The sequence below is a fragment of the Brassica napus genome, chromosome C1 (assembly GCF_020379485.1).
Source record: "Brassica napus cultivar Da-Ae chromosome C1, Da-Ae, whole genome shotgun sequence".
In the NCBI taxonomy this organism is placed as follows: domain Eukaryota; kingdom Viridiplantae; phylum Streptophyta; class Magnoliopsida; order Brassicales; family Brassicaceae; genus Brassica; species Brassica napus.
Genome location: NC_063444.1, coordinates 11,853,393 through 11,881,029, shown reverse-complemented (window position 1 = coordinate 11,881,029; position 27,637 = coordinate 11,853,393). Strand labels below are relative to the sequence as shown.

The 27,637-nt window shown below is 36.7% G+C and overlaps 4 protein-coding genes and 1 non-coding gene across 5 annotated transcripts; 1 reads left to right on the top strand and 4 right to left on the bottom strand.

The window, feature by feature from the left end:
* The first annotated feature begins 5,102 nt into the window (after nucleotides 1–5,102).
* Nucleotides 5,103–5,209, top strand: LOC125580986. The gene has a single exon (XR_007318698.1). It is a non-coding gene; the product is annotated as a small nucleolar RNA R71 (small nucleolar RNA).
* Nucleotides 5,210–12,123: 6,914 nt separating this feature from the next.
* Nucleotides 12,124–13,559, bottom strand: LOC106349812. Its single transcript, XM_013789778.1, has 2 exons — nucleotides 13,062–13,559; nucleotides 12,124–12,888 (listed from the first exon to the last, which is right to left on the bottom strand). Exons 1-2 carry the CDS (start codon nucleotides 13,557–13,559, stop codon nucleotides 12,124–12,126), a joined length of 1,263 nt encoding a protein of 420 aa, XP_013645232.1.
* Nucleotides 13,560–14,905: 1,346 nt separating this feature from the next.
* Nucleotides 14,906–17,117, bottom strand: LOC106351289 (probable WRKY transcription factor 29). The gene is made up of 3 exons (XM_022694224.2): nucleotides 15,982–17,117; nucleotides 15,606–15,722; nucleotides 14,906–15,373 (listed from the first exon to the last, which is right to left on the bottom strand). Exons 1-3 carry the CDS (start codon nucleotides 16,314–16,316, stop codon nucleotides 14,935–14,937), a joined length of 891 nt encoding a protein of 296 aa, XP_022549945.1. The 5' UTR covers nucleotides 16,317–17,117; the 3' UTR covers nucleotides 14,906–14,934.
* Nucleotides 17,118–24,102: 6,985 nt separating this feature from the next.
* Nucleotides 24,103–25,868, bottom strand: LOC125580973. Its single transcript, XM_048746308.1, has one exon. The coding sequence runs from the start codon at nucleotides 25,400–25,402 to the stop codon at nucleotides 24,638–24,640; it is 765 nt and encodes a 254-aa protein (XP_048602265.1). The 5' UTR covers nucleotides 25,403–25,868; the 3' UTR covers nucleotides 24,103–24,637.
* A 352-nt stretch (nucleotides 25,869–26,220) lies between these two features.
* Nucleotides 26,221–27,121, bottom strand: LOC106349813 (glutathione S-transferase T3-like). Its single transcript, XM_048743660.1, has 2 exons — nucleotides 27,087–27,121; nucleotides 26,221–26,998 (listed from the first exon to the last, which is right to left on the bottom strand). Exons 1-2 carry the CDS (start codon nucleotides 27,119–27,121, stop codon nucleotides 26,221–26,223), a joined length of 813 nt encoding a protein of 270 aa, XP_048599617.1.
* Nucleotides 27,122–27,637: the final 516 nt, after the last annotated feature.

The window sequence follows — 27,637 nt, the reverse complement described above, 5'->3', positions numbered from 1 at the left end:
ATTCCGGACAAGAGACCCGCCTGTTGTGCTCTTCGACATAAACCTGACAGCACCTCACTGCATAGGATAAATAGGTAGGGAGAGAGCGGGTCGCCTTGCCTATACCCCCGTGTCGGAACCACTGTGCCTTGTACTGAATCATTGACTAGGTACGAGTATGAGACGGTCCTAATACAGGTCATAATCCTTGAAATCCAGATGCTGTGAAAGCCCAATCTTTCCAAGACTAGTTGGATGAAGTCCCATTCAAGGCGATCATATGCCTTACTCATATCAGTCTTCAATGCTGATGTTAGGAGTTTTCAAGGCTCCTAAGACAAATGTTGTACTATAGTGATTGTCGAACCAGTTCTGAGGGATATCAAAGCACTGAGAATGCAAGTACTCACTTAATCTAAGTGCAACCAATGATTTAGATGGGTTTTAAGCTATGACTAAAACTAGAAAGCAATAACAGAATGATACTTTCTTGACTAAGGGAAAAGAGAACTCATGGGCATAGGGATTAGACCTTGGGTGATCAAGTATCGAACTAAGGATGGCAAATGATCAATCAAACTATCAACCTTAAACCTAGACACAATTCTAAGCAAGCTCTATGTCTAGATGAATGCTCATTTGCTAACATATCTCAAACATCAAATGTCTTTGGTTGAATAATATGAAAGCAATCATTACTAACAAGTCTATTAGCTATCTTAGCATCTTTAACAACAAATGTCTTTGGCAAAGTATACTAAAAGCTTAGGAGAATTGTCTCAGACATTTCATCAAACACCTTTCGGGTGGGAAATGCATATTGATCAACTTTTGAGTGGCCAACTCAGAAGATGCATTACGAATACTCTACTAGCAAGGAACAAGAATGATCTACACTAAAACATCCTAGAACTAACCTAATCACCATTGATCTCCCTAACCCATGAATTCAAAAGGTGATTACTCACTAATCTCCATGATTCCTCTTAAACCCATATTGGATTTCAGATTAATCATGTAGAGAAATAGATAAGAAATCAACAATAACACAAGAACATAACAATCAAAATCCAAGAGATGAACTTCTCAAGAGAGTTTTTGTGTATTTCTCAATAGATTAAAAGATAATCTCCTCCTGGTGGCTTACAGAGTATTAAAACATCGGTTTAGAAAATAAAAACGTGCATAATGAAATGACCAAAAGGCCCTTGAGAAAACATGAATTTGGCCAAACAAATAGACGTGGAGCGACCTCGGCACGTCGCTGCGAGAGGTCGCTCCCGGGTCGTTTCTTCGCGAGCGACCTGGCTGTGTCGCTCCGAAGACGTTGCTCCCGGGTCGTTCCTCGCGATCGACCTGGCTGTGTCGCTCTGAACTGGTCGCTGTGGTGAGGTCGCTCTAGGAGCTGGAGCGACTTCGCCTTATCGCTCTGAACTGGTCGCTCTAGGAGCTGGAGCGACTTCGCCTTGTCGCTCTAGGAGGTCGTTCTGAAGCGTATAGGGCGAGCGAGTTCATGGCGTCGCTCCGGTAGGTCGCTCTGGCTGGAGTGACTTGAGATAGTCGCTCTGGGCTGGTCGCTCCAGGCAGTGCTCGTCCAAAGATCACTCTAATCACCTCCTTTGAGCTCCAAATGCACCCAAGTGTCTCCAGGAACTCCATGTGGTACTCCAATACCTGATAGAGACATATGTATGCAAAATGCAACCCAGACATGACTAAATCGTAATCTGTATGATTAAAATGCACATGAATAAATTGATAAACAATGTGAATATGCAAGATATCAACTCCCCCAAACTTATTCTTTTACTTGTCCTCAAGTGAACTTTCAAGAACTCATAGGGAGAGAGGTTTGAAGGTGGGAGCTCATAGCCAAAAGAAACACACAAAGCACTCAAATCAACATTTAAATTCAACATTAGTACACCCTCTCTTATTATACTCTAGCTTCTCTAGGCATATCTGAACTCTTTTCATCCCTACACTCATCATCATGCATTCACACATGCAAATCAGCCAACTCTCAAGTTCATTAAGCATAGCATCAAATGAATTCTTGCAAATGGTCAATTGGTCCAAATCATTTGGTTGAGTAAGGGAAGGCTTTTATTCAAGTGATTCAAGAGGTTCAAAACATATGATCTTTAAGGTGGTTTACTCTCGAAACAAGTAGACTTGACATTGCACATAATATATCTAAGAAAGGGATCAACTCATGCATACAATGCTCAATCTCCATTGTTCTACCCTTTTCCCAAACATACAATTACACAATCATTCCCAAATGTCAAATCCAACTCACATCTCTCACCAAAAGATCCTAAGAACATTAACTCATTCTCTTTGAAATCTACAAGGGATTTTTCACAACCTCAAAACATTACTTAGCTCCTAACAACTTTGCTAGCCCCCTTTTTCTTTCTTTTTCTTTTCTTTTCATATTTTATTTCTTTTTTTTTTTTTTTTTTTTAGATGGGGGCCAAGACTTTTCATAACTTGAGCTAGAGGTTTTTCTACTTATCCCAATAAGACAATTCACTTAAACACAAAGAGTCATTTATTTTCCTTTTTCATTGCTCCCAAATCATAATCACAACTCTCACCCCCCACCTATAGCTAGACAATAGAGTGCCCAATCTAGCAAGAATGAAGATCAAGCATTGTCGTTCCCGATACTCTCAACATTATGCACATGTAAGACTTTCCGAAGAAGGCCTCACTCATCAAACAATGAAAGCTTAAAAGGAGGGAAAGGTTTTGGGAGTGGTCTACCACTAGAGTTTGTCAGAATAAGATTGGCATAAAGGATGTGACAACTCAGGTGTGTATAGCCATGACTCAGTACACAAGGGACCATGAGCAAGAAGCATTAAGTTCGTTTAGTTCAAATAAGGTTGTAGTTGGCTTCAAAGACTGAGTTTCAGCAATCAACAAGTTTCAGGAAGAGTTTTCAAGGCTCGAAACATACAAGTCTTTTTGAGAGGTGCAAAAGCTACTCAGGTGCAACGTAGTGTTCTTTACAAGGCATTTAAAATCATTGCTCTCAATGCAAGTAAATGCAACCTATTTGCTCTAGACTCTCCTAGAAATGCCAATGATGCAAACTAAATGAATTTTTTTTTTTTTTATGCAAATATATATGTATAATGCAATGCATGAGACTCAAATCATCAAAGCAAACGTGATCAATAACTTGGTACCTCCCCCAAACTTAAATAACACAGTCTCTGTGTTGTCAAGGAGAGAGAGATACCCAAAAAGAGAAAACTAATATGCAAGAACGAAATGGTATATACAAGGGAAAGTAGTGGGTTACCTTCTATGGAGAATGAGTAGAGGGAGATGCTCCCTCCTCGTCGTCCTCAGGTGGTAACTCTTCAAGGTGCTCATCAGTAAGAGTGCCCATCTCTTCAATGTAGAAGGCTTGCCCGAACACAGTTGGTTTCTTCATTTTCTCCTTGATGTCAAAGTGGAGAACATGCCCTTTACCCAAATGGAGATCAATCGTGCCCTCTTTCACCTTAACAATTGCTCCTGCTGTAGCTAAGAATGGCCTTCCAAGAATCAATGGGTCCTGAGCCTCCTCACCCATCTCAAGCACCACAAAATCTGTAGGTATCTCATACCTTCCAATCTTCACAGGTAGGTCCTCTAAGATGCCCACAGGGTACTTCACTGAACGATCAGCTAACACCAGAGAGAGTTTACACTTCTTGTACTGAGTGAATCCAAGCTTCTTTGCAACAGACAAAGGCATCACGCTGACACTAGCTCCCAAATCGCAGAGACATTTCTCAAATACCATAGGTCCAAGAGCACAAGGTAGTGTAAAGCATCCTGGATCCTCTAACTTCTCTGGAACATCAAGCCTTTGGATGATGGCACTGCACTCATGGGTAAGAATCATCATGCTTTCCATTTCCTTCTTTTTTGCAGCTACAACATCTTTCAGGAACTTGTTGTATTGAGGAATCAACATGAAAGCATCGATGATAGGCATTGCAACCTGAGCTTCACTCATTTGCTTGTCAAACAAAGCCTTGTACTTCTCTAGCAGCTGCCTCTTGAATCTACCAGGGAATGGTAGTTTGGGTTCATAGGGAGGAGGAACAAAAGAATTCTCACTTGCTGGAGCAAGAACTTCACCATCTTTAACTGTTTTCTTCGCTTCCCCAACCTTTCCTTTACCCTTGGCTTCCACAATCTTCTCCAAGATTTCATCATTGATTTTCTCATCAACAATCACCACTTCATCATCTAAGTTGATGGCCACCTCCTCACCTAGTTTCTCAGCATCCCTGGTGAGGGTTGTAGGAGGTAACTGCTTACCACTCCTAAGGGTGATAGCTTTGGCCTCCTTGGGGTTTTGGTCAGATTTTCCAGGTAGAGATCCTTGCTGGCGAGTCTGGTGAGTGTTCATGGAAGCAAACTGATTCTCTAAATTCTTGACTGTAGAAGCAAGATGTGAGAACTTGTTGTTGAGCTCATTGTAGCTCCCATCAATCTTGGAATGAAGGTTCTTCAACTCATAACCAACATGCTTCTCACTTCTAGTCTGAGACTCCAAGATTTGTTTCAGCAGGGTGTCAGTGCTGCTCTCTTGAGGAGCAGAGGAACCAGATGAGGGGTTTTGCTGAGGTTGATAGCTGCCTTGCTGGTTGTTTCGAGGCGGATAACCACTCTGTTGGTTGTTGGGATAGGATTTCTGTTGGTAGTTGTTGTACTGAAAGTTGGGCTCTTTTTTGTACCAGCTACCATTGTTTTTGATGAAACACAGCTCTTCTTGACCTTCCAAACCCTCAACCTCATGGACAACAGGGGGTGTCTCTTGGCTTGGGTTACCAACAAAGTGCAGCTGCTCTTGTGTGGCTTTATCAGCAAGGAGGATGTCTATCTTATCCTGTAGAGCTTTCAACTCCTTCCTCGTCTGCTTATCATTTGTTCGACTGCCTCTGTCGTGGTCTCCACTGTAGACTGCATCACTCTTTACCATGTTGTCAACCAGCTCCTCTACATCTTCCTCAGTTCTCCCCAAGAAGAACCCATTGCTAGCTGTATCCAGTCTGGCCCTGTACTTAGGAAGAGCACCACGGTAGAATGTGCTCAGCAAGCTCTCCTTAGAAAAACCATGGTGTGGGCATTGAGCTTGGTAGCCCTTGAATCTCTCCCAGGCTTCACTGAAACTTTCCAAGTTCTTCTGTTGGAAACTGGAGATCTCATTTCTCAGCTTAGCAGTTCTTGAGGATGAGAAGAATTTCTCCAAGAATGCTCTCTTGCACTCATCCCAAGTGGTGATAGAGTCGCTGGGTAGAGACTTCTCCCACTGACGTGCCTTATCCCCCAAAGAGAAAGGGAATAGCTTGAGCTTTAAGGCATCTTCGGACACACCATTGGTTTTTGACAACCCGCAGTAGCTGTCAAACCTGTCCAAGTGATCGAATGGGTCCTCTAGAGCCAAGCCATGATACTTGTTGTTCTCGATCACGTTGAGGAGTCCTGATTTGATCTCAAAGTTGTTGGCTGCCACAGCTGGTGCTCGGATTCCCAGTCTGTGACCATGAATGTTGGGCCGGTCATAAGTACCAATGGGTCGAGCTGCCCGTGGTTGGTGTTCTGCCCCTTGCGGTGGATCTGCCATATCAATATCCAATCGCTGCAAGTGGGGTTGTTGTTCTTCTTCTCTTCTAGCTCGAACACACTCCCTCTCTAAAGCTCTGATGTCTGCTACTATTGGAACTAGGTTTGTGGGACCCCTGCTCCTCAAGTTCATACACCTGAAAGTTAAAGGTAGGTTAAGAAGAAGAATCAGTAACAAAAGAAAATAAAAATGACTTAGTCTCAAGTAAGTGACTAAATCTCAATGTTCAAATCTACTCAGAATTTGGCAACGGCGCCAATTTGATGTTAGGAGTTTTCAAGGCTCCTAAGACAAATGTTGTAGTATAGTGATTGTCGAACCAGTTCTGAGGGATATCAAAGCACTGAGAATGCAAGTACTCACTTAATCTAAGTGCAACCAATGATTTAGATGGGTTTTAAGCTATGACTAAAACTAGAAAGCAATAACAGAATGATACTTTCTTGACTAAGGGAAAAGAGAACTCATGGGCATAGGGATTAGACCTTGGGTGATCAAGTATCGAACTAAGGATGGCAAATGATCAATCAAACTATCAACCTTAAACCTAGACACAATTCTAAGCAAGCTCTATGTCTAGATGAATGCTCATTTGCTAACATATCTCAAACATCAAATGTCTTTGGTTGAATAATATGAAAGCAATCATTACTAACAAGTCTATTAGCTATCTTAGCATCTTTAACAACAAATGTCTTTGGCAAAGTATACTAAAAGCTTAAAAGAGTTGTCTCAGACATTTCATCAAACACCTTTCGGGTGGGAAATGTCTATTGATCAACTTTTGAGTGGCCAACTCAGAAGATGCATTACGAATACTCTACTAGCAAGGAACAAGAATGATCTACACTAAAACATCCTAGAACTAACCTAATCACCATTGATCTCCCTAACCCATGAATTCAAAAGGTGATTACTCACTAATCTCCATGATTCCTCTTAAACCCATATTGGATTTCAGATTAATCATGTAGAGAAATAGATAAGAAATCAACAATAACACAAGAACATAACAATCAAAATCCAAGAGATGAACTTCTCAAGAGAGTTTTTGTGTATTTCTCAATAGATCAAAAGATAATCTCCTCCTGGTGGCTTACAGAGTATTAAAACATCGGTTTAGAAAATAAAAACGTGCATAATGAAATGACCAAAAGGCCCTTGAGAAAACATGAATTCGGCCAAACAAATAGACGTGGAGCGACCTCGGCACGTCGCTGCGAGAGGTCGCTCCCGGGTCGTTTCTTCGCGAGCGACCTGGCTGTGTCGCTCCGAAGACGTCGCTCCCGGGTCGTTCCTCGCGATCGACCTGGCTGTGTCGCTCTGAACTGGTCGCTGTGGTGAGGTCGCTCTAGGAGCTGGAGCGACTTCGCCTTATCGCTCTGAACTGGTCGCTCTAGGAGCTGGAGCGACTTCGTCTTGTCGCTCTAGGAGGTCGCTCTGAAGCGTATAGGGCGAGCGAGTTCATGGAGTCGCTCCGGTCGGTCGCTCTGGCTGGAGTGACTTGAGATAGTCGCTATGGGCTGGTCGCTCCAGGCAGTGCTCGTCCAAAGATCACTCTAATCACCTCCTTTGAGCTCCAAATGCACCCAAGTGTCTCCAGGAACTCCATGTGGTACTCCAATACCTGATAGAGACATATGTATGCAAAATGCAACCCAGACATGACTAAATCCTAATCTATATGATGAAAATGCACATGAATAAATGGATAAACAATGTGAATATGCAAGATATCAAATGCCATTGAGCACTTCTTCTTGGCATTAGAGATCTTGAGGTAGTGGAGGATTTCATGTGTTATGAGAACATTATCGGAAATAGCTCTTCCCGGTACGAAAGCTGATTGGGTTTCCGAGATAATGCCATGGAGAAAAGGTTTCAGACGCAGCGTAAGGATCTTTGATATCAATTTATAGACCACATTGCATAGAGCTATGGGTCTATAATCTGAAACCAGCTTCGGGCTCTGAACCTTCGGGATAAGCCTCACATGTCTATAATGCAAAAATAAGCTGTCTAGGCCCTCTGGAGAGAGAATAAAAAGAAGAAAGAAATTTCATTTTAACCTAGCGTAGGAATGGTTAAGTTTATCTAACATACACATCAGTGGGTCAGATCGTTCGTTAAGTTTATTTCTGATATAAAAATTGAAAAGGTGAGAAAAAGAGGGAAGGGAAACCAGAAATGTCTCTGATCTGAGAGACTTCCAAAAAAATCTTAACCTTATATGTGTCATACAGCAAGTATTTTTTTAAACAAAATTTACTAAATACTAATTACTAATATAATATATTTAAGAGACTCATGATTATTTTTTTTTAAACGCTAGAAGTTTATAAAAATATAATCCTGAAGTGTTACATAAGGAACAAATTCAACCATAAACATAGAGGGGATTTTGACTTAAACAAAAAGATAAGTAAGCCAAGAAGGATGTCCTCTAGCAATGTAAGATTGAAAGAGATCTTTTTTAATCACACTTTCTGCAATAAGCATGGCTCCTTTGATGTTGTGTCGAGAGCTGAATTGTGCTTTCCAGTCCTGGAACTCATTCAAAAGTGGTAAAATCTTTGAAGAGTAGAACTTAAGAGAAGGCCAAGCATGAGGTTTAGAAATAGCTTCAATCAAATCGTGATCTTCACTTGAAAAGATGATAGAATCATACTAAAGTGTTTTTAAACATTCCATACCCCACTTCCAACTTTCTAGAGAAGCATCTTGTTTGTTTTGTATGTTGGTGAATGATCTTCTTCCATGAAGAAGAACTTTACCTTCTCTGTTGCGAAGGATTCAAGAAGTTCCACTTTGCTTTCTGATCTTATCCTATGCACAACCAATATCACATTTTAGCCAGGAGATAGGAGGTGGCTTCCAGCCAAAAATGTTCTTCTTTTTCTTTTCCAAATCAATGAGTTTTTCTTGTTTTTCAATAGACTTGATAAGGAACCAATGGTCTACACTTTTGTAGATTGAGCTGATGAAAGGGGGCCCCAGGTTTAAAGTTCCTTCAAAAAAGAAGGCATTTCTGTTTTTCCATAATTCCCACAAGATCCAAGCTCCTGCTCTTCTGATTTCTTCTGGAATGAGGTAATTCTTACTCGTCTTTGGCACGTAGAAGATGTTTGAGAAGACTGAATTAGGATCAAAACCGCTTGACGGGGAATTACTCAATGCCCAAGTTTGTTTAGCAATAGTACAAGTGAAAAGAACATGATTCACCGATTCTCCTTCTAGACCACAGACTTGGCATCTTGTATCAAGCTTTATGTTCCTCTCAGATAGTTTATCAGCAACTGGCGAGGCTCCACTAATTGCTTTCCATATAAAAATTTTGATTTTTGGCTCCGTGTCAAGACCATATGTAATCCTTGATACCATTCAGAGAAGGAAGAGTGTTTCCTTAAACAAAAGCTTCCTTTTTAGCCTCTCTTTCAGCTAGCCAGTAACCTGATTTCACCGAGTAATCTCAAGAACGAGAATGATTCCAAATGTAAAAGTCTGATGAAGAAGTAACCGGTTTGATTTTGAGAATGATTTCTTTATCTTGAGGATAAAAAAGATCATCTAACAAGGTTTGATTCCATGTTTGAGAACCATCCAAAATTAAGCTGTTGACTTTGAGATTGAGATCGATCATTGTGTTTTTCATAAGAGGAATCCTCATTCGATCTCCATCAACTAACCAAGGAGAAGACCAAACATATAAAGAACTACCATCTCCAACCATGTGTCTGAGACCTTTTATCAATAATTCTCTACCAAAGAGAATACTTCTTCAAGCATAAGATGGCCGAGAACCTAATGAAGCAGGCAGGAAGGAATTATTAGGAAAATACCTGCTTTTGAGAAATCTACTAAGGAGTGAGGATGGAGATGAGAGAATTCTCCACGCTTGTTTGGCAAGAAGAGCTTGATTGAAGAGTTCAATATCTTTGAACCCCATGCCTCCTAAGTCTTTAGAGATACAAAGCTTGTCCCAACTGAGCCAATGTATTTTGCCTTTGTCTTCTGACGAATTCCACCAAAAATTAGCCATTGCTGAGGTGAGATTATTACAAGTCGTTTTAGGTAACCTGAAACAGGTCATGGCATGAATGGGCATGGCAAGGGCTACTGACTTCAAAATAATCTCTTTCTCGGCTTGAGAAAGAAATTTAGTATACCAGCTAGACATCCTTCCTTTCATTTTGTCTTGAATGTAGTTTAGGAGTTGAACTTTAGATCCACTAAAACATTCGGGTAAGCCTAGATATGTACCTGCTCCACCTTCAGACAAAATCCCAAGTGAAGTTTGAATCTGTTCTTTCAGCACAGGGTCAATATTCTTGCCAAAAGTGAGAGAAGATTTTGCTAAGTTGATGACTTGCCCTGTAGCCTTTTCATACTTTTGTAGGATCTCTTGAAAAACCTGACATTGGAGAATGTCTGCCTTGAAGAGAAACAGACTATCGTCTGCAAAAAATAAATGATGAATAGCTGGGCCTTCTCTCGAGAATTGAATACCATGTAGACGACCTTCATCAGAAGCTTGGTTGAGTAAATAAGTTAATCCTTCAGCACAAAGCACAAATAAGAAAGGCGAGATGGGGTCTCCTTGTCTTAAACCCATTTGTGGAGATATTAATCCATGGGATTGCCCATTGATAAGAACAGAGTACTGAACAGAGGAGACACATGCCATAATCCAAGATACCCAAATAGAGTGAAAACCAAGAGAGAGCAATAAAGCCTTTAAATAATTCCATTCAACCCGATCAAATGCTTTCGACATATCAGTCTTGGCTGCCATAAAGTTGCTTGAGACAAACTCATGAGTGTTGAGACTATGAATAGCTTCATGCGCCATGATGATATTGTCGGAGATCAGTCGGTCTGAGACAAAAGCAGATTGAGATGGTGAAACTATATCCGGAAGGAACTCTTTAAGCCTTGAAGCAATAATCTTCGAGATTGTTTTGTACATGACAGAACAAAGACTTATCGGTCGGAGATCAGGCATAAGAGTTGCATTCATCTTCTTCGGAATCAAAACTAACTGTGTGTAATTCCATTCAGTAGGCATAGAACCAGAATCGAAAAAATGCAAAACTTCTTTCATTAGCTGTTTGCCAACAATATCCCAATAAGACTTGAAGAAAAAACCAGACATACCATCAGCACCTGGTGCACTGTCCGGTTTTATTGAGAAAACTGCTTCTTTGATTTCTTCAGATGTCACCTTCCTGATTAACTGATGATTCATTTTCTCTGTGACTCTTGGAGTTAAACCTCTGAGCATAGTAAAGTAGTCTTCTGGGTTTGAAGATTTAAAGAGATCATCAAAATATTGTATTGCAACCTGAGCTTTCGAAGCTTCTGATCTTTGTGCATTGTCGTTCTTGTCTATGAGTTTGACGATTTGATTTTTTGCCCTTGATATTTTGACCGCAGTATGGAAGACCTTGGTGTTTCCATCACCATATAAAATCCAATTGTCTTTAGATTTCTGCTTCCAAAAGTTTTCTTCATCTCTATAGGCCAAAATAAGAGAACCTTTAAGTTTGCTGATCTTCGTATATGACGGGTTCATAGCTGATTCTTCATGTTCCAATTCATCTTGCAAGCTAGTAATTTTTTCCTGAGAGTTTGCTTTGTTAGCTTTTTTCCAGTGACTTAAAGCTTTCCTGCATTGTCTGATACAAGCCGAGACTGAATATTGATAAGAGGCCGGTCTGTTCCAAGCATGAATAATGGCTTCTTTAACTGAGGGTTTTGTGAAACATTCTTTTATCAAATTTGAAGGACCCTCTGTAAAAATCTTGAGATGATAGGAGTTTGATCAGAACAGGACGATGATCAGAGCCCCTTTTAGCTAAAAAAACTTGGTTAGATGCAGGAAATTGATTGAACCATTGCTTGTTTCCAAAGGCTCTGTCAAGTTTGCATTGGATCGAGAGATTATTTCTTCTACCGCCCCAAGTAAAACTATTCCCGGAGCTGGGAAGTTCAGACATGCCACATCCCTCAAGCATATTAGAGAACGGAACAAAAGAGGAATCACTTCTTCTAGGACCACCAGTTTTTTCCGAATTGTTGAGTATTTCGTTAAAGTCTCCAAACATACACCAACTGTTCTTCCTATTTATCCCAATCCTTGTTAGACGTTCCCAAACAAAGTGTCTAAGACTGACATTAGGATTTCCAAAGACACAAGACAAGTTAAACTGTTTTCCTTCATAGAATATATGTACATCCAAAAGATTCTTGTCTTCATACAGAAAGGTTACATCTACACTGTTCTTCCAAAAAAGGGCAAGACCACCACCGATATTTACAGGGTCAACAGTGAATAGACAATCATATCCTAACCATGCCTGGAGATCTACTAGAGTATTCCGAGAATTCATCGTTTCCATGAGAAAAAAGACTTCAGGGAAGTGTGCGCTAAGCAATTCCTTGAGTCGTTGAACTGTCAGCTCCTGAGTACGCCCCAGTCTCCGGCAGTTCCAACTGATGATGCTCATTTACGCATTGGACAGTCCCTCACGCGGGACCATCTTTGCTGCATTGCTCTTTGCAGCTTTGGATACACCTGCCAAATCATCTTCAGCTTTCCTTTTCTTGTTCACACTTCCTTCAGTGACCTCTTGGTGATCATGAGCCTGAGGTAACTTCTGAGACCTCTTACGAGAGTTGTAGATTCTTTTGAATCTTCTTGGCTTCCTTATTACCTTCTCCTTGGAGCTAGCAGGTTCAGCAGTGAAAGTAATCAGAGAGCTGGTTTGATTCACCTGAGACTGTTGAAGGGATGGTAGCGATAGTTTACAGAAGACGTTAGTTGTGGTGTTGAACATCGTCTGTCCTGAGGAGATTGCTGCTGCCATAAGCTTAGGCTGCGGGTTCGGGATAGAAGAGTGGCCCATTCTTTCCTCTTTATCATCAGAGACAACTATCCCTTTTCCTTTGTTTATGACTGAAGTAAACAGCAAAGTGGGGATGAGTTGCATCACTGATCTCTGTGAGTCCAGTTTCATCTCTGAATCTTTCACTGAAGCAATGACCCTTTGTTCACGAACATGTCTGTCTTCAGAGCTTGAAGCTAGTAGATAATTGCGCATCTCTTGTAGAATCTCAGGAGCAATACGCGGGCGACCCGAGAGAGGATTAATTCCCACTTGATCTTCCTTTAAAACTCCATACAGAGGATCAGTAGCTTCAAGAACCCGTTGCGGAAGAGGAGTCTGAGAGATAGACATGAATCCAGTTGACTGATCACTAGCTCCTTGAGCCTGTTCAAGAAAAGGACAGCGCTCCTTTGCATGCGTTAATCTCTGACAGTGGTAGCATCGCATCTGAACTTTTTCATAATAGTAACGAATTGTTGTCTGTTCACCACCTGGGAGATTTAGGACCCTTTTTTCTTTAGTGGTTTGGAGACTTCAATCCTGATTTTAACTCGAACATAATCCTGTCTCTGAGGTTTTTCAGGATCAAATATGACTTTTTCAACACGCCTGATAAGATCTCCAAGCTCAGAGATAGCTTCTTTGGTGTAGTGATTAACCGGAATGTTACTGATTCTGACCCAGATCGAGACTGATTGCAGGAATCCAGGCTGAGGTTTCTCTACCCATCGATCCATTGCTAATCCCCAATCATCGAAGGTTTGCATGCCTTTTTCTAGAATTTCCTGAAGATCGTGTTCATGCATGAACACAAACTGAAAATTTTCTTTAGTCAGAGCAAATCCCCTGACTCTTTCCGATTTCTGCCACCTCCTTGGTAGTTCGAGGATCAATTTTGGCAGTCTTTGAAATTCTGGGTTAAGAAGTCGTCCTATTAAGCTGCATGCATTCCTTTCAGTTGCGAAATACTGCGGGAGATTTGGTAGAGTGAAAGGACCATCATCATCATCTTTGAAAGACAAGGCTAAGAGAGCTCTATCCATTTCAGCAGACATAGTTGGTAACTTTAAGAGACGGGGGGAAATCGAAAGGAGTAAGGTGAGGGAGATGTTAATTCAGTTTACAATCTGACAGAGGTTTTGGTCTAAAGCTTTTTCTGATTGAGGGAATCACAAAAGAGAAGCTGAAAATCTAGAGAGGAAACTCTAGAGAAAGAAAGCTAGAGAGAGAGACTTGATTCATTTATCCTTCAGTTTAATGCATCACAAAGAGACTCATGATTAGACGACGCCTTTTCTAGATTAATATTAAAATAACCGTCCTAGAAATATATTTGTAGTTGAATTGTTAAAAAGTAGTGATTGTTTTAACTTTTGTATTACGGGAAATAGAAGAATGTAGGATTTTATTTGATTAAATTTACAGGTTAAGGTGGAAACAAGATGAGAACCAAGACGCTCTAATATCCAAGAGACTAGACATTAATTTGAATCTATAAATGCATTTTATCAACGGCTTCAATGCAAGGGCATCTCTAACCCTACTCCATTTTTTACTCCAAACATTATTTTTGAGTAAAATTTTCTCTAACTCCATTCCATTTTCAACTCCAAAATGGAGTAATGGCTAGGGTTACTCCATTTACTCCATTACTCCATTTTGGTGTTGAATTTTTTTTATTTCTTACTTAAATAATATTTTAAAATGATACAATAACATAAATTAACAAGATATTCCATTATTTAATAATTTTACATAAAAATATATACTATAATTAAAAAATAATAATAATATAAAATAAAGATAACCTAAAAGGATCTACAGTTGTATTTCGCTATTGTGAAAAGACATGTTCGGTTTTGGAAAAAAATATGTTACATGACATCATTACTACATGTATAATTTTACAAAACATGATAATTGAGGATGCGTGTGAATTTGATGCACCAACTGAATCTGGAAGAGAAGCTTCACCTCTAGATACCGAAATTGCAGAAGATGAAAATGTCTGATTTCAAAAGTGTTTTGTTCGATTTAGGAATATCAAAGATAAAAAAGCTTATGTTTCATTACGAAATGCATTAGTTGATCATTTGTGATAAAAATATTCTAATGCGATTATTAAACCAACTTATATATTGTCTTTTATTTTATTTTTATGATTTCTTGTACTTTTTAATAATAAATGTTTAATTTAAATAAATTATATTTTAAATAATTTTTGTAAACATAAAATAGTTGGGGTTAATTAGTAAATTTTTATAAGTATAAGGTATTTTTAACAATTATTAATAAACTATATTATTTTAGAGTAAAAAATGGAGTAATACATTGGAGTAAAACTTTACTCTATTTTGGTGTTGCACCATTTTGAAGTAAAATATGGAATAATACATCGGAGATGCTCTAAGTTTGAATATATAACATTCTCTAGTAATCCCATAAGTACCCATTGATAAACTCTGGGCTATTCAATATTTCATCGAAATCACTCGGATTATGTCCCGTATCCGACGACAAATCCGTTGGTAAATTGTTACTCGTGCCCTCGATTTCTCCGGTTGTTTGGTAGGTACTCATTTCTGCAACCTCCATGGCTTGAACCACGACAGACGATTCATCACCGGATGTGATCACGGGGTTACTTGTGGGAGACGAAACCACTTGCTTTCCTGATTTTTTGGTTATTGACGGTTTAGGTTTGGAAGATTTGGCTCGGGTTGTACCGGCTAATGAGTTTCTTCGGGTTGGTATCTCGTGATCGTGCTCATTCGTATATGTTATGGTGAACTTTTCCGAGTTCTGAGGATTTCTTTCGACTTGTTTTCTTGCTAAACACCCCTTTGAGCTGCTGCACCTGTAATAACTCCTAAAGAAAACACAACACGAATTGAGAGATTAGGTAGTAGTCGTATCAGAGTCTGACTTCAGATTTTGAAAACCTTAAACAATTGAGTAAAAAATTTAATAAAAATATATATTTTTGTAACAGTTTGAGGGTCTAAGTTTGATTATGTTCAGGAGAATCAGGACCAGCGATTCTGATTACGTTTGATTAAGATAATGTATCGGATCAAACTAAACCGGGATTGGATTAGGACCTTGGGTATGGAGATCCTTTGATGGGTTTCTGCCCGTATTTACGCCATGCCCATGCGTCCGACAGCAGATTCTCTTCCTTCACTTGCCCAACTACTCTCTTCTGTTGGTTCTTCCTGCTGTCCAAATTAAAAATCATATTACATATTTTATTTAATTCAACTAGCTAGGACCATATATTCTTGAGACTTTAAAATCAAAATCAAGTTGGAGATTAAAACCATTTTGGTAACTATATGGTCTATGTATACAACTATTTTCTTACTTACTATCGTAAGTAAGAGGACTTAAAATCAAAATTTTATGTGTTATTTTTAGAATAATCTAGATATTTTCAGCAATTTTTCAAGAACATCAAAAACTTCAGCTATAACCGACCTCTTCCATGATTCAGGGATTCGGATGCGATTAACTCTTGATCCGTTAGCTAGAAGACAACCATGTGTGCGTTGTTTCTTACCATCTCGGGAACGTCCTGAATCTTCCGAAACAGAGACGGGGTTCGTGAGGGTTTGTGTGGAGCTAGTGTAAAAGGGCTTGTAGAGTACACCGAGTTCGTCTAAACCGGTTGTCTCCATCTCCTCTTCGTATAAACTAGCTGTCTCAACCGGAAGACAAAACGAAGGTGAAAATCCACCGGAGCTTTTGCCGGAAAATGCATCAGAGCAGCTAGAGTAGCCTCTAACTACTGCTTCCAGGTCTCCTTCATCCATAGAAGCACCTCACCCATATATATCTCTCCCTCTTCCAGATTTCGTTTCCTCTTTTATCTTTGACAAGTATTGACGAGAAATGCCTTTTGGGCAACATCGGTTTATATACAAGTAGATTGTTTGTAGTATGTTTGTTTTTTCGTTTTCCCACGTAAACCCGTTAGTCATTTAACTTTTAAAATTTATTGATTAAGATTTTGAAAAAGTCAATTCGTACCTAAACATAAATATTTTAAAGACAATTGTTGTTATCTTGTCGAATATCCATCTCCGACAAATAATCTCTGTTAGAGGTTATAGACCAAAATTCAGAATAATTCATATCTGTTTTATATCAAATATTACATGCATATGTATGACGAATACAAGCACTTTTGATAGTAAAGGTTCTGTGACTTCTGTCATTAGCTTCAAACTTGTAAATTATGTGTGTATTTATTGTGGTACGTAAGTCTAGCTTACCTTATGTTCACATAACGAGGAGCTGGATGATATTTAAATATTATACAGAATGGTGCTGCAAGTATATCGTATAAGCTGCACCAAATTTTAGCCAAAAAAGAGTATATACTATATAGTATACGCTTCTTTTAATAAAAAAAATCTATTTAAAAAAACGTTCAATTTCATTTTGGAGGGTATAATCCCCTAGACTATATTTAAGATTTGATTTGTGTATATGTCATCACTACATTAACTTTCACAAAAAAATGATGACATGGCTTAAAAGAAATATGACATGGCATAAATCTAATTGTGACATGTAAAATTTACTATATTTAGATTTATGTTTTTCGTAAAATTTCTTAAATATAATAATGATGATTTTCTATATACGGATTTATATTTTTGGAAAAGTTTCATAATATAGTAATAACTAATAAATTATATATCAAAAATATTTTTTCTCAGCAAATATTCATTTTGGTAAGATTTTATGATACCTAATAACTTTTCTATAATTATTAAAATAATATGTTTTTATATATAAATAATAGTTACGAATATTAAAATTTTACATCAATATATGAATCATATTTTTATTATTAAAATAAGTGTAGTTTAAAATATATTTTATCAACGTATATAAGTTATTTTTATTTAATGTATATATTATTAGAAATAATTTATATATTTACAAATAGACATATTTAAAAATGGTAATTAAATAAATAATAATATAATAAAGTAACTTTATAAATTTCAATTATTTTTATCAAAAGTTAAATAATGCAAAATTAAAAGGTCAAAGTAAACTTGAATAAATTAAACTAAAAACAATTACATTATGATTTTATTTTTTAAATTAATAAAGTAAAATAGAAAAATAAAAAATTTTATTTATATATAACATTTTTAAATATTTTATATATGCGTATGGCGAAGAAAAACTCCTAAGCTTGTGTAGTTTGGTCCGGGAAGCCCACGCATCTATCAGGATGCCTTTAAGCCCGTAGTACGAAATTTTCCAACTAAGACTGAAGGCAGATTCTCCAATATATCTTCTTCTATTTTTGTTTACTATAATAATAATGTTTATTTGTGTATATAAAATATTCTAGTGTATATATATATATATATATATATTAAATTTCATTCAATTTTATCGTAGAACATAGATTGTTAGGTAGATATAGACCAATAGATAAAATTCTTTTATTTTTATCTCAGACATGCTTGATATAAGTTTGTAAAACATTTTAGTCTCTCAAATTTAAATATAGACAAAAATACTGATATGCTTTCGTCTTCGTCTATATCCTTATTTCCAGTTAATAAACTATCTGGATTGTTTTAATCAGTTATAGAGTATGAAAAAACTTTTTTAGAATATGAATTAAGTAGTTTATTGAATATGAGTATATGATAAGACACAAAAGCATTCAACGCACAGTACTATTTTATGGCTGTAGTTTATACTTTAAAGTTTAAAGTGATGACATAGTGCATATTATCAAATGAAATATATAAAACAAGTAATATTTCATGTTAAGTTAAATTAGCCTTATCAGTCAGTGACACTAGATTAATGAATATACAAAATTTTGCTTCACGATTGTAGCCTTCTATTCTATTCTCAAGTTATTATATATTTTATTTTCACGATTATATATATAACCAGTCATAGCAATACTGCTGATTGGGTTAATATCTCTCAAAATATATGTACGAAAAAATTATTTCTATATTACTTGGTGATCGAATAGTCCATCATATCATCTATATATATACACCTATATACTTTATTCGTATGTCGACATGGTATATGAAACCATGACAATTGACAACCTATGATACAATATAATTTCTGCTTATGATCTCACCAGAACAAATGAAAAAGAATAAAAATATAACCGGTTCGTTTGAATTCTTCGTGTAACGTGTGAAATAGGCGTACGTAGGCCTGGGCATAAAATCCGGAACCCGAAATCCGAACCGAACCCGAACTGAAAAACCCGATCCGTTATCCGACCCGAAACGTAAAAATAACCGAACAGGTCTTGTAGGATGGTACAAAAAATATCCGAACCCGAAGTGTTATTAACCGAACCCGAACGGGTAACCCGAAAAATTCGAAATTAATAGTCAATATAAATATTTTGAAATATATATAAGTATTCCAATTATTAAATTCAATATTTGTGGTAATATTATATACAATAATAATTATTAAAATTCTAATAAATGCTTTAAGTAGACAATTAGTTATAAATAAGTATTTTATAATTTGCTCATTGAAATAAAAAGTCTACTCTCTATAAGGTAATACATATTTTTTACTAATGATGTTTGTTTTCATGTTTGATTTAACATTTTATTGTTATTTTATCAATTTTATATGTGATAGATTAATTTTTATTTAATTTAGATGTTTTTCTTTATATTTTACTTCAAATTTTTTTTTTTTTACTTTGGTTATATCCGAACCGAACCGATATAACCCGAATCCGTACGATATATGATTACTTTATGGGTTTTATGATGCAATACAATTTTGAACCGAACCCGAAGTGTTATTATCCGAATCCGACCCGTACTAATAAAATTTTAGTATGGAACCTAGAAGCGTAAACCCGAAAATCTGAAAAACCCGATCCGAATGCCAACGGGTATCCGAACGCCCAGGCCTAGGCGTACGTGCTTTAACAAAAAGAAACATACGTTCAGTTTATGTTAATATGAAGTCACTATATATGTGTCCTCCATTATGGAGAAGTTCATGTTCATACGTGTATATTTAGTTAATAGTAATACAAACGGGGTTTCACGCAACGTGGATAAGATCAACATCGATTTTTTTAAAAGCCATCAACATCGATATGTTCTTCGATGTTTAGCGTTCGGGTAAGATTTCTGTCATGTGGATGTGGCTAGGTCACTCTTTATTAAACGTAATTCTTGTTTCTATCTTCATTTCGGTATTTTATATATTAATAGTAACGAAATGTTAATTGTCAAGTCAGATATATCATATGATAACAGAGATTTATAAATATCGAAATTAATTTAGAATTTTAATATGTATACCAAACTAAAGAACTTTGTATATATATCTATGCTTGTGTTATGACCCCATGTATACTTTTAGTCCTATGACATCTAATAATTTGATATACCATCAATATAATGTATAATAATGTGGTGACTGATGAATATATTATGTGATAAACAAACATTTAATAAAACTACAGAATACTGTAGCACTCACAATATGACTACCGATTCGTTTTTAAATGAATTTAATTTAAACAAGCTACTCACGAATAATATTCATGACATCATTGGTAAAGTTCCCCTTTCACTAGCTACTTTGGCCCAGTTCGTCTGTACATCTGGAAGATGCATCCAGATGGTCCATCTAGATGTCCTATCTAGATGCTCCATCTGGGTGTTATTCGTTTTTTCATTTCGTTTATGCATCCAGATGAATTATCTGAATGCAACAATGTTCGTTTGCTTTTCATTTTTTAACTTCCATCTGCATTCAGGTAGACTTGTTAATAAAATGACTAAAATATAATTTTTTACGTTTCGGCGGAAAAATAACATTTTTACCGTTTTGGAAGAAAATATTTTTGCTGTTTTTGAGGAAAATGTGTTTTTGGCGAAAAAGTGTATTTTCGTGGTTTCGGCGGAAAATACGTTTTTATGGGTTTGGCGGAAAAATACGTTTTTGCGGTTTGGACGGGAAAAATGTATTTTTGCGGTTAGGGCGGGAAAAATGTTTTCGACGAGAAAAGTTTTTTTTCACGATTTTGACGGGAAAGTTTTTTTCGTGATTTTGGCGGGAAAAGCTTTTTCGCGATTTTGGTGGGAAAATTGTGTGTTTCTGGTTTTGGTGGGAAATTGTGTTTTTCTGGTTTTGGCGGGAAAAATCCGTTTTTCGGTTTTGGCGGAAAAATTATGTTTTTCGGTTTTGGCGGGAAAATTGTGTTTTCTGGTTTTGGTGGAAAAATGCGTTTTTCCGGTTTTGGCGGGAAAATTCTGTTTTTCGGTTTTGGCGGGAAAATTGTGTTTTTCTGGTTTTGGCGGAAAAATGCATTTTTTCCGGTTTTGGCGAGAAAATGTTTTTTTCGGTTTTGGCGGGAAAATTCTGTTTTCCGGTTTTGGGGGAAAAATTATGTTTTTAAGTTTTGGGAGGAAATTCTGTTTTTCGGTTTTGACAGGAAAATTCTGTTTTTCGGTTTTGGCAGGAAAATTGTGTTTTCCGGTTTTGGCGGGAAAATTATGTTTTCCTCTTTTGGCAGAAAAATTCTGTTTTTCGGTTTTGGTGGGAAAATTTAATTTTCCGGTTTTGGCGGAAAAATTGCATTTTTCCGGTTTTGGCGAGAAAATGCTTTTTGCGGTTTTGGCCGGAAAATGCTTTTTGGAGTTTTGGCGGGAATATGCATTTTTTTGGTTTTGGCGGGAAAATGCGTTTTTTGGGGGTTTGGTTGGAAAATGCGTTTTTCGGTTTTGACGGGAAAATGCGTTTTTCGGTTTTGGTCGAAAAGTGTGATTTTACTGGTTTGACCGAAAAATGTGTATTTATGGAAATGTGCGTTTTACGTTTTTTTTTTGCGGAAAAACGCATCTTGCGGTTTTAGCGGGAATGTGTGTTTTTCAGTTTTTGCGAGAAAATGTATTTTTTTGTTATAGTGGAAAAATGTATATGCAAGAAAATAGAATTTACGGTTTGAAAATAATATTTTGATTTTAAAAAGTCATTTTTGTCATTAATCATTTTGGACTGAACTAGATGCATCTGCATCCAGATGCACCATCAAGACTCGCCTTCGTTTGGGTGACAATTTGAGATGAGTTTTTAAAAATTCAGCTGGGTGATCCATCTAGATGTAACATTATAATGCACAAAACGAACATCGATTTGCATCTTCATCCAGATGGATCACCTGGTGAGCAAACGAACAGGACTTTTGTATATATTTTGCGGTCCCGTATATGTATATAAACAACTATATGTATATGTTTCTTAAGCATGATTGACCGTTTCAGCTTTATTTTCTAATAATTGGTCCTTATTTAAAAAATAAAAGGAGACACATCAAAGATAAAATAGGGAAAATAGGAAATATGATCAAAGAATTCGTGATAAAATTTTGCAGTTGTTATCTAAATAATCAAATTAATAACTATTTGAGTGTTTTTTTCTATAAAAAATACTATTTGAGTCTGACATCACTTTTTTAAAAAGAAAAGAAAGTTTAGAATTTTGATTTCAAAAAAGAGAATATTGATTTATGTTAGGCAACTCCCGCACAAACTATCGATTTAATTCTTAAGAAAAAACTATTCTTTTGTGTTTTCTTTAATATTCTTTTATGCCAAAAAAAAAACTATCAATTTATGTTGAGGTATGTAAACATTCCAGCCTCCAGAGGTATATTATTTAGTAGGGACCTTATTTAGTATCCTATAATATCGATCTATGTAGGATATACATATTTTGAGTAACTTAATCCGTATAATTTTTTGGTATTATGGTTCGAATGGTGACGGATCGCACCGTCCTGCACCGTCGTTAATATTGGTAAAAAAGTTTATTTATATCTATTTTTTGTTATTATTAGAGCCATACCGTAGTTGTTCCGTCGTTTTTCGCACGTTACCATTCAGATCCTATATAATTAACATCAATTAAGTTCCATTCAGTCAATTAAACAAAGCAACATCCCGTACAAGGCATGCTGAGTCGTACGTCCCGATGAACAAATTCGTTGTTTTTGTAATGTGTTAACAAGATGACATTGACACTCTTTTTCAAGAAATCTTTCTTGTCACTCTATTTTGGATCGAATATAGTTATATTGTTATTAATTATCGATTGATTAAATACTAAAGCCAATAAAACTATATTTTATCATCTTAAGTTAAGTAACTTTGGATGATGTGATATGTCTCCATACGCGTTTTCGTGCTATTACTGAACCAATTCAATTATATATTGGTAAATCAAATTATTGAGAGCAAGAAAAAATAATTGATTGATACAGTATACGTGTTTTTTTTTGTTGAAACACAATACAGTATGTGTATAAAATTATTAAAATGTTGCTACGAATTCAGAGCCTTGATTCTTAGGGCAACATTATAGGTGGTCCCTTAGGCTGGGCCCTTAAGCGTAGGGTCCCTTAACTTTTAACTAAAAACGCTAAGGGACTTCTCTAAAGTCCCTTATTTAAGGGCCGTTCCTTAGCGTTTTTAGTTAAAAGCTAAGGGACCCTACACTGAAGGACCCAGCCTAAGGGACCACCTATAATGTTGCCCTTAGAAGACTAAGTAGTTTCTTTTAGTTTTCAAATGAAATGGCTAAAGGGATTATTTGTGAAATAAACTCACTAATGATATTTGAAAATGCATTTCTTTTTTGTTTGAAAACTGCCCTTATTTGAACATGCATACGCTCGATTAAACTGAGTATCTTTGGATCTATACTTAGCCGCTTAGATAGAAGTTTCTGTTATTGTTGCTTGCACAGTTGCACTCCTATATAAACTAGGATCGGCTGTAGATATATACATCTATATTGATTAAGAGTTGAACATTCACTACATGAAAATTGGATATATTTACTGGATCGTTTATGTGGCTATAGGATAAAATAATAGCAAACTAGACATGGGTGAAAATGTTCTCGGATCCTCCTTTATTTTTGATTGGACATATATATACTCTTTACTTATTTAACTGGCGTGTCATTTGAAAAACTAACTTCATCTTGATTCGACTATGCTTCCAAGAGATTACTTAAGAGATTAATTTATTGCTATGTTCCCGGTTTAAACTGATTAATCTGTTTGTTACTATGCGCTACCAATGGTTAAATTTATATTAGCTGATCATTGTATATATATTGAGCAATATCCTTATTTTAGAGATTACTTAAGATAAAACACCTTAATTATGTATTTTTTTGCACCATGTGCAGAAATAAAAACTTAAAATTTAAATTATATTTTAAAATAAATTTTTGTTACTTTTTAGATTTTATTATTTTCTTAGAGCAACTTTAACCCTATTACCCTAAATGAGTTTCTTAATGCTTTTTTAATTAATTGATTGTACCTTTTTGTACTTAAAAACTTTAGATAAAAAACTATGAAAAATGTGTGCTCCAATGGTAGTTTCTTAAATAGGGATTCTTAATAATTTTTTTTTAAAGATAAAATTTATTTATTAAATAAAACATAATAAAATATAACATTTTAAACATACCTTTTAAATTTTTTTTTTAAAAACAAGGATTACTAAAATAAACGAGAATAATTTGAAAGAAACATTCCGAACTCAGTTGTTGTCTTCGTCACGTCCAAATTTACTCCATAAATGTTCAACCAAATCAGCTTTGAGTTGTTGATGCATTTGTCTATCACGTATTCTTGTTCGAACACCCAACATATTGGCGATATTTGTAGGCATATCCGTAGAATAATCGAGATCGACATGTGAACTTCCGGTCTCTTCTCCTTGTTGGAACTCTGAAACATTAAATAGAGTATATCCATCTCATTCGTCTTCTACTATCATATTATGGAGTATGATACATACTCTCATAATCTTCCCAATTTTGGTTTTATCCCAAAAAAGCGCGGGGTTTTTAACAATGGCAAATCGAGCTTGCAAGACTCCAAAAGCACGCTCGACATCTTTTCGGACAGCTTCTTGATGTTGAGCAAATAAAACCGCTTTCGGCACTTGTGGCATTGAAATAGATTGGATAAAAGTTGCCCATTTCGGATAAATACCGTCGGTGAGATAGTAAGTCAAATGATACTCTCTTCCATTGACAGAGAAAGTGACTTGCGAAGCTTGACTTTTTATTATATTTCAAAAACAGGTGAGCGTTCAAGAACATTGATATCATTTAAGGTACCTGGAGGTCCAAAAAACGCATGCCATATCCATAGATCATACGAAGCAACCGCATCTAAAACAATTGTGGGTTTTTCTGAACCCCGTGTATATTGCCCTTTCCAAGCGGTGGGACAATTCTTCCACTCCCAATGCATACAATCGATGCTTCCTATCATCCCGGGAAATCCATGGAACTCACCAACTTGAAGTAGACGTTGAAGATCAGCGGGTGTTGGTCTTCTTAGGTACTCATCGCCTAATAAATAAATTATTCCTTCCACAAAATGTTCCACACATGACCGAGTAGTAGTTTCACCGAGTCGGAGGTATTCGTCAACAGCGTCAGCCGCACTACCATATGCCAAGACACGAATGACTGCTGTACACTTTTGAAGTGGAGAGAGACTAGACCTTCCGAGAGCATCTTTCTTTTGTCGAAAGAATTCAACTTCATTGGAGAGTCGATAAACAATACGCATGAACAATGGTTTGTTCATTCTAAATCGCCGTCGGAATAGATTTTGAGGATATGTTGGAGTTTCGCTGAAATAATCATTCCATAAACGCACATTGCCTTCTTCATGGTTTCTTTCAATGTGGACTCGTTTTTTTCTTTTCTTCCTTGTATCTTCTTGATCATCATGATTTATGCACAAATCCTCGAACGTTTGATCAAAATATTGATCAAATTCATCTACTCCCTCAAAAGTGTTATGAGAAGATGAAGCCATAGAATTTTATTTTGTGGTGGAAGAGAAGACTTTGTAACTTGAAAGAGAAGAGAAAAAACTCTTTTTTTTTTTGTGATCAATGAAAGAGAATGGCTTTGTTATCAAGGGGAAGACAAGAAAACTTTGTGGTGGAAGAGAAGACTTTGTAACTTGTGTTTTGCAAGAGAGAGTAGAGTGAAAACAATTTAATATGACACAACCTACACTCGTGAGGAAGAGAGAAGAGTGACAATGCTTTATGAAAACTTTAGATGATGAGAGTAGAGTGAAAACAATGAAATGCATTACAATGCTTTAAATAGAGCAAGAGAGAAGAGTGACACAACCAACACTCGTGACACATACAGCTTGTTAACCAGACACTCGTGACACTTACATACAAAACTCCTCACTTCAACTTACAAAACTCGTGACAGAAACATACAAAAGGCATGACACGGACGTACAAACATACAACTTGCATTTTATCTTGACTTCAACTCGTGTCTCTTGACTTCAACTCACATACAGCTTGCATTTTGGCTCCGTTGTCTCCTGACTTCTTTCTCTCTGCACACGGGAAGAAAGGCAATAAGATACATATACATAACACATTTACATAACACATTTCACTCAAGTTTCACTTATCACATATAAATAAAACATTTCACTCAAGTTTCACTTATCACATATAAATAAAACATTTCGTTCAAGAACAGGAAAAGAACTCGATTTAAACACATACACATAAACTCGAAAACATTTTATCATAACAGGAACAGAAGATGACACATACATTACACAAGAACAGGAACAGAACTCGATTTAAACACATACACCTAGTTATCCAGCATCTCTGTAAGAAGCTTAGTCTTTACTGCTTGTTCTATTTCAGAAAGTGGGTCTGTTTTTGAAATGAGGCTGTTAAGCAGAGCCATTTTCGAAACTCTCTCTTGCAGGGCCAAGTCTTTCTCTTTAATAGAGCACATAGTCTGAAACTTTAATGAAGCCTCATTATCTACGATTGGTTTCTTTGCAGAAGCTGCTTTTGAAGCCTTAACACCAGCTGGCCGTTTGGTAGGTTGCTCGTCTAGATTGATGGTTGCTTGAGAGCTTGCTGTTTCTGCTCCATCCTCGCACTTTCTCTTCTGACCGTTTCCACCAAGCTTACTAGTAGCATGCTCAGACCATTTCTGGTCATAGCGGAGCTCCTCCCAAGCATGGTGGAGATTAAATTTAATCTTGTGATCATTGAAAAATATTTCGTGTGCCAGTTTCACAACATCACTCTCGCTCTGACAACTAGTTTTCTGTCTTGTTGCTGCCGCATATGATCCACAGAAATTGCAAACAAGATCATTCAGCTTCTGCCACCTTTGCTTACACTGAAGAGGTTCTGGCTTATCACCTCCGGCCACCTTCGGGCTAGCTGTAAAGTAATCGGCAATGCGGCCCCAGAAAGTACTTGCTTTTTGCTCATTGCTGACTACAACATTTTTGTTGGTGTTTAACCAGGCGCTAATGAGCACTAGATCATCAGAGGGAGGCCATTTACTTCTTTCTTTGCGCACTGAACGTGAGTCTCCACAGAAGCTTGCAGTTTCAGTTGGTTGAGTACTGAACACAGGGAGTTGTGAACCGCTTTCATAAGGAAAGGGTTTGGGAAGGTTACAATCTTGTTGACAGTTCAAAAAGTTTCACAAACTTGGACGTGTGACTATATGGATTACTAGAATCCATATTACTATGTCAAACAAGTGAGAAAGAAGAAGTAAAGAGAAGGATGTTGAATGATGAAAAGGAAGAGAAGATGTTTTCCCGGTTTTATAGAAGAAAAGAGAAGAAGATGTTGTTATAGATGAAAAGAGAAGAAGATGTTGTTACGGTTCTTTTCACTGTCTTTACTCTTTGAGAAGAGTAAAGCTGAGTAGACACATATCTAACTTATTTATTGCCTAACTCTAACAAGCATTCATAAAGCTAACAACTATCACAAGCATTAAAAATAATAGCATTCATTAAGCTAACTACTATCAAAAACATTCATCACAACAAACATTCACTAACCAGCATTCATTACAACCATTGATTAAACTAACTACTAACCGGCCCTAGCAATTAAGAAAATGGCAAGAAAATGATTTCAAGTTTTGAACACTAACCTCAAAGACAATCTGAAGTTGTGTTTGCTTCTCGCAAGAACTGGATGTGTAAACCCGTTCACATCGCCTCAACCCTGTCAAAACGAGCAACACA

Excerpts from the sequence above, each read along its gene's own strand:
- LOC106349813 (XM_048743660.1), bottom strand. The coding sequence starts at position 27,121 with ATGGATTCTAGTAATCCATATAGTCACACGTCCAA. Across the intron at positions 26,999-27,086 it reads CCATATAGTCACACGTCCAA|TACTCAACCAACTGAAACTG; the intron begins GTTTGTGAAACT and ends CCCTGTGTTCAG.
- LOC106349812 (XM_013789778.1), bottom strand. The coding sequence starts at position 13,559 with ATGTCTGCTGAAATGGATAGAGCTCTCTTAGCCTTGTCTTTCAAAGAT. Across the intron at positions 12,889-13,061 it reads AACCTCAGAGACAGGATTAT|GCTCAAGGAGCTAGTGATCA; the intron begins GTTCGAGTTAAA and ends TTTCTTGAACAG.
- LOC106351289 (XM_022694224.2), bottom strand. The coding sequence starts at position 16,316 with ATGGATGAAGGAGACCTGGAAGCAGTAGTTAGAGGCTACTCTAGCTGC. Across the intron at positions 15,723-15,981 it reads ATCCCTGAATCATGGAAGAG|CAGGAAGAACCAACAGAAGA; the intron begins GTCGGTTATAGC and ends TAATTTGGACAG. Across the intron at positions 15,374-15,605 it reads AAAGGATCTCCATACCCAAG|GAGTTATTACAGGTGCAGCA; the intron begins GTCCTAATCCAA and ends TGTTTTCTTTAG.
- LOC125580973 (XM_048746308.1), bottom strand. The coding sequence starts at position 25,402 with ATGGCTTCATCTTCTCATAACACTTTTGAGGGAGTAGATGAATTTGAT.